Raw genomic sequence first — 15,210 nt, 5'->3', positions numbered from 1 at the left:
CTGTACACACAGCCCAGCCTCCTGAGGCCCCTCTCTGTTCCCTGCACTTTGCTGTCCAGACCTCCCTTGAATATCCACATGCTTTTGCTTTCACAGAGCCACATAGTAGCTCTGGAGGAGTTTACTCTGACACACTTATGGACACACTTACCTGTTTAAAATGCTTTGTGAAAAAATCCTCCCAAATCTTGCCTTCATACCTATCAACAATTTCCTTTAAGATATTAAAAGAAAAAAATCATTAACATAAGGAAGAAAAATATGACCACCCAAGTTACTAAAGATGCTTTCTCAAAACTGCATTCTTGTCCCCTGCCTTTCCAAACCTCTTCCCACCACTGCAATCAATGCTACATCACTAACACAGCCCACTTATGCTAAGACAGCTCCCCACCTCACAGAAATTCAATTTCTTGGAAAGAAATACTCAGATAAGACTCAACAGGGAGAAACATTTCCCCCCATCCAGCTAGCTGTGCAACAACAAAGGATGGAGCTTGCTCCGTGCCAAGAAGAGAGAGAAGGGTGTCTGTCCTTCTTTATACAGGAGAATAGAGGAGATGAAAGAACACCACCCCTGTTTATGTCAGGGGACCAGACTATGCTATAAACTCGCTGGCACAAGCTGCAGATGTGCATGCACTGCCATTGAGCTCCATTATTTTGAAAATAACCTATATAGCACTGCTCAGGTCCCATGATGTCTTCAAAACTTTCAAGGCATGAAAGGAGTGGGGAGAAGTACAAGAATGGACCAGGAGTCTCCAGAAAGCCATGGACAGGAAAGACTGCAGAGCAAGTAAGATGGTGTCACTAAAAGAAGTTTGCAAAAAGGCAAAAAAGGCGTCTAAAAAATTGCCCACCCCCCACACTTGACTGCATCTGTCTGCATGGTCCAAGGGACTCTGCCTGCATTAGAGTCCTTACTTTAGGACTTTCAAAAGTGCCACAACACAAGCACTCACATTCTCACTCAGCCTCTCTGTTAGGGCAGAGCACCAGGAAAAACCCAACATGCAGAGCTGAAGACTGAACCACAGACCTCCCACTTCCCTTATACTCACTCACCTTAGAAAGGGTGAAACTGGTGTTCCCACCTATTTCCCTAGAGGTGCAAAAAAGTCAGACACATTAAGGAGATATCCCAGAGTTGTGTGTTTGTCTATCACAGGTGGCATCCCCCATCCCCAGATGGGGCCCCAATCCGCTGTTGCAGCATATGTTTTTTCCCTAGTGTAACAGCCGCAGTAAGGGAAGCCCTCACATCCATATGGCTCCCCAAGGGCTGCTGGCATCTGAAGTCTCCAAAGCATCATTTCTGCACAAGCAACCACCCTAGCATTGCCAGCAGGGCCTCCTGGCAAACCAATGGTGCATCAAAAACTTGTCCTTCTCTACAGTCTCAAACATGAGCATGCTGCAAGAATTCTTTGTGTGGGCCTAGCTCAACACTTCTTGAAAGGGTAAGGCCAAAAGCAGTGCTTCAGGCACTGAGAATCCTAAGGCGAGAGAAACCCACAGCCACCCTCTCCAGAACAGATTGTGCTGCCTTTTGCAGACTGAAGTCTTTATGCTGCCCCCATTAGATTAGAAATACCAGATCATCCCACCATCCCAGAGAATTAGGTGCTGGCAGAGGGGTAGCAGCATCTTACTGAAGCACATGTTTCCTGGAGAAGACACGCAGGATGAATTCAGACTCCTTCTGAGGCTCCAGGGTGGATGGGACAATCACATAGACACCAGGCTCCAGGTGGAAGTCATGAGTCACTTCCCGCTCATCGAGGAAAACCTGGTGCTTGTTCACAGGCTGATGTTGGGTGAAGAAAGATGGGGGCAACTTTCTGTTGCTTTCCTGGTACTGTTAAGGGACAAAACAGAAAAGTGTTCTGCACCAGCTAAACAAATGGACAAAAGGCCTTCAGAGAGGAATTCACAGGCATGGCATAGACATCCTACCTTCACAGCTCAGATTTCTTTACAGCACAAGCAGATAACAGGGCCCAAAGGACTCAGTCTCCTCCCAGAACATGGTGGTTCTCACTGTGTACCACCCCTGTCCAATACTAATATGACAAAGAACAGGGCTTCTTGCAACTTTGTCAACAATAAGGAAGGAACAGCAATAAAGACTAGGGAGAAGTGTCTCCTGTCAAAGTGGCTACTGCAAGAGTCATTTCCATACTGGCAGAAATGATTGCAGGCAGCAACTGCTCTAGACACTGCTCTTCACTAGACAGAACACTCCTCCTATCCCATAGGTATCATGCACTTTATCCCCAGCTTGTCCTTTGCACTAGGGATCTGGTAGCAGAGGATTTTTTGGAGCGCCTGTGATCTGAGTGTGCTGCAAGAGCAACCTAATCCCTAGCCCTGACTCCACACATATGTCCTTGATCTGCCTGGCACTCTTGGCTCTTACAAATGTTTTGCTCTGCAGACACTTTTCTGCAATAGTAGGATGGATAAAGTGTTGATCCAGGCAACACTGAAATGATTTTTAATGCCACTGAGTGCCTAGGACACAAGCCAAATAAATAATCCTGCTAGCTAAAACCACTGTCACCTTCTGATCTTGGCTGTTCCTCAAAACATTTAGCCACGTTACTCCACAGCTTCATAGTGGAGATGCTATTCCTCTTCCTTTGCCAGTATTTTTCTTACTAATAGAGCAATCATTCTTCTGAAGAGTTCAGGGTTACTCCTCCTCACGCCCCTTATGTTAAATTCAAAGTTTTTATGTTCCAGTCAATACTTTGTTGACCGTAGTTCCAATGCCTTAGATGCTCTTGGCTTGCCATCTCTCTGTATTGATCTTGGCAACCACTACAAACCTGAAATTAAAGTTCTGGCTGCCACTGTTCCCTCTGGGGTGCAGCACAGCAGTGTGCTAGGGCCACGCTCATACCCGCCTCTGCCAGGAAATTTAATTCACTTGTAACCCTGATAGAGCCCAAAATATTTAAGTCAGGAAAGAGTGGCATCTTACCTCGTGGTTACCATGCTAGAAATACAGTAACTGGGAACACAATTGTGCGGCCCTGACCATACACCCAAACTACTTCTTTAGCAGCCCAAATTCAAAGGGACTTTTGTTTAAGAGGTGTTCTGAGTATTAACAGAGTGGAAGATATGCCCTTTCCAGATAAAAGGAGCTAAGCCTTCCCTGTTTTAAATTGCCCTCTGAGGCTGGGGCTGAAGTTGGGGCTTACATCAGGGTTTAACACTCAGGGCCCTTCCTTAGGTCCAAAAGGCTCCTGGCTAAAGAAAATGTTAGAAATACAGCTGGCCTGAGGAAGATGAAAGCACCTGTAGCATCAGCTCCAGAGCATGCCCAGGCAGAAAGGAACCTGAGCTCTGCAGGAGGCCCCTGACTTCCAGGGACACAGGCTCTCTTCCCACCTCATCCCAAGTCTGGGAGGCAGCAGAAAGGTAGCTCTGGATCCCCTGAGAGCTGCAGGGAGTCTAGCTTAGACACAGCCAAGAACTGGGGCACCATCTCACAACTGAAGCATGGACAAAGTGCTGATCAGGTAAACACTGATGCCACGTCTAACACCTCTGAAGACTCAGTGCAGAAGCTGAACAACTAACACCCCCTTTTAAGGCCACTGAGCCCTCCTGATAGGACTGCTTTTCAAAGAAAGAGTCAATGGATAGCTGTGCATTAATAAATGACTTACTGTGGTGCCTCACTGATCTTTGTCAACGTACACTGTGACTAGCTATCAGCCAAGGAACAAATGCAAACACAACCTCTTCAATGTTGTCATACCAGGTGCACCAGCCCAGATCTCCCAACAGCCAGCAGCAGTGACAAGGGACTCACCTGTAGGTCCACCTGCAGGAAGAAAAGAAACAGAGCATCTGTCAGACAGGGACCTCTGAATCTCACACAACATAGCCATGTCATTGCTGGGAAGCGGCTACATATGCCTAGCTGCAGTCTTTGCCTTCATAAACCTCAGCCTCTTCACCTGAAAACCCTTCCTCACGGTAATTGCTCTGTAACTGTGCAAACTCACAGCAGCAACAAAAGCTGTAGCTGTGTTCGAGGGAGGACAGTGGTTCTGCAAGGCACTCTGATAAGCAGAGAATTAAGGGGAGGAAACTCTACTTCTTCTAGAGATATCCACTTATCCCTGGATACACAGGGAACTAGCAGTATTCAGACATGGGCAGCTGCCATATCATACTAAGACCACTTCTCAAGCACAGTTTTACCATGGATGGAAATAGCCCGAGGGCAACACTCCCCCTGCCCCAAAGTAAGGGGACTCCTGGCACCCTTTCCCAACTCTTGCACATACTTTCAGAGAGGGCAAAGTAAAGCCCATTGTGCTCTGAAGCAGGAGGCACTTCTCATTGCTCTACAGGCTAACACACGGCATGCCAGAGAGGCAGCAAGCGGGGCTCAGAGCCTGAGGAAGCCTAGCCCTGATGTGTGAGGAGACTGGGCACAGGCAAGAAGAAAAAAGCACAGATCACCCTGTGCGCAACAAAACTCTTGGTCTGCAAAGCTTTACAGTTTACAGGGGCTGGAATTTTTCCTATTTGGTGAAAGCAAGAAAGGCAAAGAAATTCTTTGCACCCTGTAGAGTGAAAATCCAATGAAGAGGTGAGGAGCTCGGTTCCGGTGTTTGCTGCTGTGTTTCTGCATCAGGGATATAACCACACTGCAGGAACCCTGGCTTTTCTTACCATCTTCAACGGGTAAAACATTCAGCCAGTACTGAGGGTTCATCCAAAAGGTGCCTAAGCAAAACAAGAAAAACATTTTGATGTCATTTCCATCACAAAATTGGTTGCCAGCTTCCTACATGATGCCCGACATTGGACTGAATAGGTGACAAGTTTTCTGGACCTCCAGACACCACAGGAATTTGATCTTAGGGTGAAGTTTGCAAGTTTAGCAGTGCAACCACTATGTAGGACAGAAGGAAGGCCAAAGAGCAAGGAACATTCCTGCTCACCCGCAACTAAGAGCTTGTTTTGCTTATAAATGTATCACTGCCCCTCTATCACCTTCAGTGTATGGGCTAGCTGACTTCAGACCCCACCTGCTCTGCTTCCGGAAGGGCTGAGTCTCTGTATTTCCCACTCACTTTACCTAAAATAGCACTTCCTGGAAGTGCTGAGGATGCAAATTTTAATAGATAATTTTAATGCCCCAAAGAAGCTCAGTGCTGGCAATTGATCCTAGGATCCTGCAGCTCATTTCATGCCATAACCATCCCACTGGCCTATGTTTGCAAGTGATGCAACTTCTGTCATAGCAGAAGCTAGTCAAAGTCCTTCAGATGCTTATTTCTGAGCTTTGTGTGGAGGGTTAAGGAGGAAGAGCATGTTCTTGTTGCCAATTTTGTGTTAACAGGTATAAGATGCTGGCAACTGAGTCGGAAGAACAATGTTACCCCAGAGTCATCCAAAAGAGCACCTCTCACCATGACAGAACCTCAGACTTCCTCCTGCTGTGCTTCCTTTAACCCATCTCCCACTCTTCAGGGAGTACATCCACTTCTTCCCATCTTCCTGGCTCATCAGGTCTGGAGTTAATTTACAGATCACCAGATCTACAAAATGAATCTTAAAATCTCGCAGAGACATCCTGAGAAAAAAAGAGTGCCAAGAGACATTTTGTCAGCAGCTTAGTTTAGCCCATATGGCTTATAAAAAAAAAGGGAGCAGGGAACTTCAAAGCCGCACCATTCTGTGTTACATATGGTAATGCTCATATTTTATTAGGCAGTAAAGAAGAAAGCGTCTGCTCCAACAGCAGCATCTAGAAGTAGCAAATGCACGACTAAAATTTCAGCAAAGGATAGCAGCATAGCGATTAAAATAATATTGCCACCAAAGGGACGGCAGTGAAATGACACGGGCGACAATATTGCCACCCCGTGGCAGAAGCTATGTTTGTTCCCGGTTTCTCCACAAGGCAAGCAAGAACTTCCCAAAGCTGTCTTAAAATGAAAAAGCAGGACAAAAGCTCTTGAAAGCTGCCCATGCCTCCAGCAGCCCTTGGAGACCCGACAGCGTCCCCCTTCTCCCTCACTCCTGCCATTGAAGAACAGTGCATCTAATTCTGTGTCAGCACAGCTACAGCTTCTCACATCGTCAAGCAGGAGAGCAAGAAAGCAAGCACGAGCTGTTACAAAGCAGATCCCATATGCCTCGACCCAAATGGCAACGTGCTGCTTCATCTCCAGACGTAGCCCCAGAGCTACTGGCAGAGAGGATAGAAGTGAGACCGCGCTGTTACCAGAATTCTCCATCCTCCTTCTTTTTCCTCAGCAAAATCTTCTCCTTCGGGCTCAGCAGCTCCCATTTGTAAGAGCTGAGTGCAAAAACATCAGATGACTAGCCAAATGTGGCCTCAAATGCCAGGCAGAGTACAGAGCTTTCCACTATAAAAAGAGGCCAACACCCCATCTCCATATTTATCCCCCACTAAAACAGGCCTCCCTGTGCCTTCAGCCACGGGACACTCTCCACAAGCAGTCTGGGTCCCATGAGATATAGCCAAACGGCTCCAGTTTCCTCCAGCAAAAGCCAGAAGTGCTCCATTTCCATCAGCCAGTCCATTCACTTACACACGCAGCTTCCAAGTGCTTAAAATATAAAAATCTAGGCCCATTTTGTTAGTTAATTTTTTGTCAAAGGAGATGTAATAGGAAGAGTGTTCGGCATAATGAATGAATGACTAGGACAGCACAAGAGGCAGCTGGGAGCCATTTAAAAGGCAGGCCTACGGTAGGCTGCTCATTATGCTCTTCAACAGGAACAGCTGGTAGTTGTCATTAAGTGACAGGCGTGCATCAGAGAAGTTACTGCTCTGCAGACAAGGTGAAAGTCACTCACATTCCCAGCACTGCCCTGTGCTCTTGCTCTTCCCTCCTCCCTACCCCTGACCCTCAGCAAACAGGATCTGTTCAGGGAATGAAGCAAAGCTTGGAAGGAAGGAACATGCTCCGCTTCAAAGAGGACTAGGACACAAGTCTACAGTTTCCCATGGTCCAGAATACAAACCGCTGCCTTTCATGGATCCCAAACAAAAAAATCAGGCAGATGCAAATACAGGGTCCAATTGCCTCACTAGCTGCTTCCTCTGATCTCATACTCAGTTGTATTTCCCCAAGCGGCCAGGACAGAGGACTCCTTCACAGCCACCCAACTCCAACACTTTGCAGTCCATGGAGGACTTTGCATAGTCCCTCCCATGATAAAAGGCCATGAGCCCTGAAACAGGCCGTTTGTTTTGAGCCTCCTACACAGCTATGTCACTTTGCATGCCATCCAGCTCACAGCAACGTGGCCAGCATCTGATGTTCATATTATGTTTCTGCTGGTATTCCATGAATGGAAAAGCAGAACTGAGCTTGTTGAAGCTGCATGTGTGAAATGAGCCCAACTACGTGAGCACTATCTGCTGGAGAAATACAAGTCTATTGAGTCATTGCTTTGACACCAGAGGGTCTGTACAAGCAACTAATCTTAATGCTGCTCTCAGCACTAATTCATGCCTGAAGATGGCAGCAGCTTTCCTCCAAGAAACCTTTCCTCCCAGCATCAGACCTTCCCGGTTTTAAACTCACCTGTCACTCCAGTCTCCTTTCCATTCAATTTTTCCCCATGGATTTCTCAGTCTCACTAGGTTTTCTGGTCCGTATTGACAGGTCACCTGCAGAAAAAAGTGACAATGTGCTTACCAAGGTCTCAGCAGTTCCCATCTGGTTTATACCACTGTACCATGCCAGATACTAACAAAGATTTTGTTTGCTCTCGTAGATGCCAGCAAGTATGATGATAAAAATCTATGATCGTGCAACTCTGAATGCCGTCACAAAGAGATTAAGATGCTATATCCTACCTTCTACATCTGAAAACAGAAACCACAAACCTAATTTGGAGGTTTGACCGTAAATTCCTCTCCCTTTCCAACATCTGCTCATTTTGTGCTTATGTGGGGGCAGGACTGTGCTGTTCTGAAAGCTAAGTCCTACCCCAGCACCACGGGACAGCACAATGCAATCCATGGGGTGGCCACATAGATTAGTGCCTTCTGAACTGGGGTGCCATGGTGGGAGAAGAGGGAGCCAGGCCAACAAGGTGCTTTGTCTGCAGCATACAGCAGAATGGCTGACGTCACATCAGCTCCACATGCTTGGTCAATTCCTTACTCCTGCCTGGCTCTTCATGACATCAGTGGCATCACAACAGTGACAGACTTGTTGCTGATAAAGTCCATACCTAAACCCCTCCTACTGTGCATGAGAGACACAAGCATGCATCATTCAGATCATAGTATCTCTTCCAGCTTTCATAGCATCTCTTGCTAGAGGTACTGAACATGTTTTCACCCACACCTACATCACATACCCAAAGCCCAACAAAGTCCTTTGTCATCCTTGTCAACCTCCTTTTGAAGGTGGACAAGATAATCATCCATCAATCCAGAATGAGAAAGCTCAAGCTTTCTCTCACTTTCTGGGACCTGTTATTTTACTGTCCATTACCTCTAGAAAAATGTCTTTAGGGGACTCCCAGTGATACTTCTGGAGAACAGTGGGGTCTACTTGCATTCTCCGCACAGGAGCCCAGCTCTGTTCCCTTACTTAGGCCCTGATTCACATTTCATCTGAAGTTTTTCATATTTTGGTCCCTGTATTCCATTATCTTTACTTCTCTACGTCTGCTCCTCTGACATCAGAGGAAGGCTTTTTACCCCCATGTAGGTTTCAGCACATCCTCCCAGCATCCCCAAAGGCCAGTCCTCTCATTCTTCACAGCTAAGATGCTCTCAGCAGAGCCCTATGAATCGTTCCCACCTTTAGAGATATACTGACCTATAACCATTGTCCTTTACATCAAGGTCATGAGACTAAAATGGACATACTTGAAGGTGAATCTCTGCAAAACATGCAGTCTCTTTTAGTCTCCTGGACGAAAAGAAGAGCACTGGGGGAGGAGACACCACAGTTGCCCTGCTTAAGGGTTGAACCTATGACTGCAATAAAAATTGCTGACATCCAAACAAATCTGGACCCTGGACATCAAGGCTAGTCTTACCTTTCTAATACCAGTTACTGTGTAGGCATGGCCAGCAACAAGCCCATTCTTCAGGACTTTTGTTGCCTGTACACAAGGAAGAGAAACCGAATGAAAATAAACTTTTTATTCTATCCTTACTTACACAGCAGACTCTTACCACTATGGAGAATGGTTTGAACTGAAACAAAAATTTAAGTCTAAACTCCCAACAGCCACAGTTTGCAGTATGCTTGGAACTGGAAGGTTGATTGGGAAGGTCCCTTCCTAAATTGTGGATCTTTGGCTAGAGACCATCTTATTTTTAAAAGTCCAGGAGGTCAGGCTTTGATTTGCAGAATGGTAGGGTTTCCCAACAGCTAAAGTATTAGCATAAGGCTTGGATGCCAAGATTTGAATTCATGTTCCGAACTACACACCTCTCTCTTAGCTATAAGCTTATTCCATGAGTCTCTGTCACTGCATCATGTGTAAAAATGGAAAAAGTATTTAACAAAAACAGGAAAATGCAGTAGGTCCTTATTTAATAGAGGTTCTTTGATGGATTAACCAGTTCCTAACATAACAACAGGGAGCTGAGAGCAGCAGGGAATCAATCCATGTGCAAAGTTTAACATTAAGAATGTGATTTCTACAAAGTCACATGTGGCAGTTTTGATACGTTTTAAGCCACAATGACTAGCTGAGCAGAGGGTTTGCAAAGGCTTTTAGCTGTGAAGCCAATTGTTGTCACTCCAAGTCTCACCCCTAAATGTGTCTGACAGCCCATGAGAGATCTGCTGTAGGTTGCTCTTGTCAGGATACCCCACAGATCAGGAGGAGCTGCTGCAAGCTTTATCCTTATATTAACACCACCTGTAAAATCCACCAAGGCTTCTGAAACTTGCCCGATCTGCAGATCTTCATAGGAGCCGTACAGCCTAGCAAGAGACATCAATATATTCTTGGGGTTATAGTCACAGATGATAGGTTGAGAACAGCATACCAATGAAAACATACAACAAAGGTCTGCAAAAGCAAAAGGAAGGCTGTAACTCATGTTTAATCTTAGGGGAATCTTGGATATTTAGGAAAAGGGGATCATAGCAAATTGTCTCTAAGATTGCCCATAGTCTGAAAGGGACTCTTCACTCGCTGTCATCTCCCACTGCACAGTAGTGAGAACATGCCCATCGCTACTTCTTTGATAACTGTGCCTTAACAAATGTCACCTCACTTTATCACCAGACGCCACGCTGTATCTAAGTTATAGTGCCTTGAGGGACGTGCTGTCTGGAGAGCTCAATCTCCAATCTGATTTTCTTTACCATTGCAGCACAACTTTCATCAGTCTTTTTGTTCTAATGTTAACATCAAATGAAAATAACTGAACTTTCCCACCTTTGTTGTGATCTTTCTCTCAATGTTAACTAGTTTTTTTCCCCTGCTCTGCAGAGATTATTTCAGCCCAATATTAACAAAATTTATCAGATATGCCTTGTGCTTTCTTCTTAGCCCTGATAAACAACTCTAGATAAAACACCCTGTAAAGAAGCCAGTATTTTTACCATGCCACATGACTTATTAAATGCCTCAGTTCTGGGGCACCCAAGAGCAGGAACTTCTACCAAAACCAAAGTACAATGTTTCAGCAGACCCCCAAAATGAAACTCCTTGGAAGTTTCTCAGACTGGTAATACATCAAAGGAGGCATCAGAAATCATTTACCTTTGAAAATCCCTATCTGTGGCCTTCCACTCCTCTGTAGTATCTACATGAAGGCATCAGCCTAGCCAGTACAGCCCAAACAGCGATAACACTCAGAGGACAGTCTGTTTTCACACCTACTCCTAAACCCTTAGATTTAAACTGAAAAGCCTGGATTGATAACAGCTACTGCAGTGGCAGCTTTTACTGCGTAATAATAGAAAGATGAGAACCATTTACTACACTCCAAATATGACAAGGCCTAGGAGATGCATTTATAAACAAGAACAAACTGTGTAGGCACGAACCAACATATTTTAGAGACACTATTTGCATAACTTGGAATGAGTCACTTACTTAGCATATGCCTTCTCCAGAAGGGCTCCCCAGAACACATTCTTATAGACTGAGGAAACAAAGACCAGCTCCCCCGCCGTGTTCACTGGCAGGCGATCATCAACCACCACATCAACCCATTCACCAAAGTGCCAGAACTGTCAAGGGAAAGAAATGAGCTGTTTCCCTTGGAAGGGACCTCCCCTTGAAATAACAGGAAAGGCAAGATAGCTTAGCTTATGGGCACAGAGCAAGTTGCTTTGGGTCAGTAAGCTGCACTGACTCACCTACAGAACCAACTCCTCAGCCCCACCTTGCCAGAGGAGAAAACCAATCATGTATCAGGTGTAAAAGGATGAAGCAGGGAAAATTAGGCACAGATGGGCTTCTGGGGAAGGAGCTCCTAACTGCAGGGTAGTGGCATTACATCAAGAGCTGGGCAAAGGGGCAGCAGGTCGGAGCAGATGTGCTCAAGTCCTTCTGACCCTTGCTACTATAGAGGAAGAATTTTGCTTGGATTAAAATATAGGTAGGGCACAGCTGGAAAGAAGGACTAAGCAGAGGTATATCCTCAGAGTGGCTTGTCATTGATCCGCTGCCTGCACTGCTTTGTGGGAGGCAGGTGGGCTACTCTCCAGGCTGGGATACCCTCTGGCTACTTGCCCCTCGCCAAGGGGAACCGCACACAAATTATCTAAGGTTGTGACATAAAATGGGACAGAATTTCTGAAAACCTCCTGCATTCTGCGGGAGCAGAAGTACCCGGAAGTGGAAAATGCCAGCATATTTCCTCTCAAAGCTCTGGTTTTGTGGCACGACTGCAGCCAAGATGTCCTGGTGGAACGTCAGGGCTTCCAGGGCCGCCAGGAACCAGCAGTTCTCTGTGCCAAGACAAACGGACACATGCAGTTGGCTGAAAAGCACAAGTTGTCAGCCAAGTTCAGAAACACCACCAAGATCCTAGCAGAAGAGCTGTCATGCTGATGTCTTTACAATTATAACAAATCATACACAGAAAATGAGACGATCCAGATGTGTGTTTACTTAACCTAACCATGATTGGTTTATAATTGTACTGTCATGATCTTTGCATTTGGATACTGTTTGGTTAAGTAAGAAATTTAGCAAGAAATAGCTCTCAATGGAAACTTTCTTGGTTTTTACTAACATTGCGTGGGTTTTTTGTTCTCTGTAAAGGCATACTATATAAAAAAAACAACAAACTTTTCCCTTTTTCTTTGAAAACATTAATTTTTTCAGAAAATAAAAATAATTTCTAATGGCTCTCACATGTAAGACTGTATTTATCAGACTTCCTGTTCAGGGGCTTAAAACACATAAAAATTAATGTAGTCCAGCTCCTACCTGTTTTGCAGATGACTATGTCCTTTTATTTTAGGTAACATGGGCATAAAAATCATTTTTCTAACTGAAAAGCTGAGAAGAGAACACACACGCTAAACATGACGTACAAAGATAGCAAAAGTCTCAGATTTTGCTGCTTCTGTGGTCTCTGTTCAATCATCAAACAGCAACATTACAGAGGATTAAGAGCACAGGATCACTTCCTATTGCAGTATTAGCATGCACAGAAGCAACACAGAGTGGCAATTTCAGCTTGTGGAGACACCTCTCACCCCCTCACATCCCACCTTGAAGCTTGCCAGGATTTTTACTGAGCTTCTCCCATCTTAATGATTGCTTCATCCACCCCACGCCAAGTGAAGAGATAAGGATATGCACACCTTCTATTTCTATGTCAAGTTTTATACAGTCAAAAATTACATGGAAAATGTCACCTTGTGTAAGAACACTTAAGATATTTTTACAAACGAGCTTCCTCACCCACCAATCCTTGGCAGAGATCAAGTTGCTTTCTGTTTGCAGCATAAAATACTGGACTTCTGTGCAAAGCCTGGGAAGCACACAACCAAAAAAAGAAAAAGAGGAGGGAAAGAGTCAAGTCAGTAGTAATATGAGCTGGTTTAGCTTGAAGTCAAGGACTTTCTGTTGTGCAGAGCTGAAATTTTCTAAGATGGGAAATCCAGTGAGTTCCTAGTCTAGGGTGTAAAACCCTCATGGATATTGACACAAAACACTCCCTCTGCCTGTTCAAAGCTTTCAAAATACTTAGGGTCCCTTTTGTTCCAGCAGACATTGTTTGCTTTGTGTGTAACTCTAATGTTATGTGCTCTGGCTAACCTGACACAAGCCTGGGCAAGCATTTGTGCTTGGTCTACACTGAATTTTGTCTCTAATTTAAGCCACTGGTGCTGAGATACATTATCATTGGTCTCCACAAACACCTTGCTTGGAAGACAACCCTTCAGACCTGCCAGCCCTGCTCCTCCACAATTACCAACAAGTTTCTGCTAAAAGAAACTAAAATGGCATAGCATAACTGTTCAAACTTTCAGCTAACCTAGCTGACATCTCCACAATTTGACTGACAATCAAGCTACAGACTAACCAACGGCTGCTACAGAAGTTCCTGTTACTGTGACAAGAGTGGGTCTGTGAATAATTGTTCAGAAAGAAATAATGTAGATATTTTTTTCTTCTCACAACTGCCTCTGGGGTTAAATTAATAACCTAAGTGTCAAACTTATGTTTCACTTGAATGACCCACAAATTGCTCAAGCTAATTTTCACACTGTTGGTTTCCCCTTCAGGCAGTAGCAGAGAAACAGCAAACCCTCAGAAGACACTTAGAGTAATTAGACACCAACCCCTATCCTCGGTGAATTTGGGTGTTGAGTTTGCAGGCCATCAGTCATAGATGCAGCAAGCTACAAGCCTGCAGGCTGAACAGCAGAATCTCAGCATTTCATCTGCAGTACAGGGACTGAAGGATGCACAGCATCCATCCGCAGAGAGCCTTTGCTGGGCTAAGTTTGGTATTCAGAGCAAATGCCAGCCTTCTTCATGAGGCAGTTTTAGAGCAGCAGAACAGTGGACTGAGAGACACAGGAGGTGTCAAGTCCATTTCAGTATCTCTGGGGTGGAGGGACACCTGAAGGGCTTTGTAGAGGCCAGGACTCATGTTAACCTTTCCCTCCCAAATACCTCTATGCTGATACAGCTGCCTCAGCTGCAGTGCCCAGCACAGGTCCCTGAGGACTGCACTCTTTCTCTGCCTGCAGATCCTGACTTAATACAAACTGTCTGTGAGACCAAATTACATATGAAACTCTGAGAACCAGGTCTGCTGTTCCCAAGGTCTCCTGCTTGCTTTGCAAAGGTACTCCTAATTTCCTGGTAATTTTCATGAGTTTTGCAGAAACTCAGCCCTTCTACGAAATTAGTTAACTCTGACAAAATGTGACAGCTAGAAAATAACTTAGCTAGGAGATATCTGCTATTACCTGGCAGAACTGCCTTACAGACACAGTAACGTAAGGAGTCAGTGTTACTGAAATTTTTGGTTAATTCTATACATTGCTTTTAGGAAGATCTAACTGTCTGTATGTTTCTCAGTGGCTCAGTAAGAACAGAACTGCCATTGCTAGTAACAGGCCTTATCTAACTGTGCCAGGCTCCTGGCCTGGCCTCCTAGGCTTGCTATCTATCCATTTGTTATGAGAACTTGCTCTGTGACCAGCCCTTACAACCTGGTCTCTCGTGATGTTCAGTTCAAGCATGGGATACCAGCAAAGGCCTTGGAAATATGGGCACAAGCAGAAAACAGAGGCCCCAGAACTACAAACAACTCACTGATAGCCAGTTACTGGTCCTGATTGAAGCTCAGCCTTGAGAGCTGGGAAAAGACTGCTCCAAGTACAATAGACTAAACAGTTAAGCAGGAAAAAAAGCAGCCCAGCAAGAAGATAAGGCACCTGCCACTGCCTGTGAAAGTAGCAGCCTCCAGCATCACAATGGTTTGTTGTCCATGGGAGAGATGTCAAAGGCTAAGAACTGTCTAGAAAGTCAGCAATCTAAAAGGTCAAGATCTTGATTTTTGGGGAGCAGGATCATTGGCATGAAAACTGTCATCGTGAAAAGATGGTGGGATCACTGGAGATGTGAGCTCCAAGGACACCAACTCCCCCTGCTCCCTCCGTCTGCTCTCCCTACTTGCTCCAAGCATTACTGGATATAAACTGAATAAGGCCAATTATGATTTTGGGCAACAAATGCTTT

General features: G+C 45.1%; 1 protein-coding gene across 1 annotated transcript in view; it reads right to left on the bottom strand.

Moving 5' to 3' along the window:
- The window catches only part of CAPN14 (calpain 14), an 89,304-nt gene that overhangs the window by 9,171 nt on the left and 64,923 nt on the right, over window positions 1-15,210 (bottom strand). Inside the window, exons 5-17 of the mRNA XM_040611541.1 lie at window positions 12,916-12,985; window positions 11,833-11,951; window positions 11,092-11,228; window positions 9,794-9,968; window positions 9,070-9,135; window positions 7,596-7,681; window positions 6,263-6,337; window positions 5,445-5,608; window positions 4,592-4,755; window positions 3,830-3,841; window positions 1,656-1,861; window positions 1,069-1,105; window positions 152-214 (exon numbers count right to left, since the gene is read on the bottom strand). Of these exons, the coding sequence (XP_040467475.1) occupies window positions 152-214; window positions 1,069-1,105; window positions 1,656-1,861; window positions 3,830-3,841; window positions 4,592-4,755; window positions 5,445-5,608; window positions 6,263-6,337; window positions 7,596-7,681; window positions 9,070-9,135; window positions 9,794-9,968; window positions 11,092-11,228; window positions 11,833-11,951; window positions 12,916-12,985 (1,374 nt within the window). The remainder of the gene's footprint in view (window positions 1-151; window positions 215-1,068; window positions 1,106-1,655; window positions 1,862-3,829; window positions 3,842-4,591; window positions 4,756-5,444; window positions 5,609-6,262; window positions 6,338-7,595; window positions 7,682-9,069; window positions 9,136-9,793; window positions 9,969-11,091; window positions 11,229-11,832; window positions 11,952-12,915; window positions 12,986-15,210) is intronic.

Source organism: Falco naumanni, chromosome 12 (genome assembly GCF_017639655.2).
Source record: "Falco naumanni isolate bFalNau1 chromosome 12, bFalNau1.pat, whole genome shotgun sequence".
Classification (NCBI taxonomy): Eukaryota; Metazoa; Chordata; class Aves; order Falconiformes; family Falconidae; genus Falco; species Falco naumanni.
The sequence above is the reverse complement of the archived record's forward strand: the minus strand, read 5'-3'. Positions and strand labels throughout refer to the sequence as shown.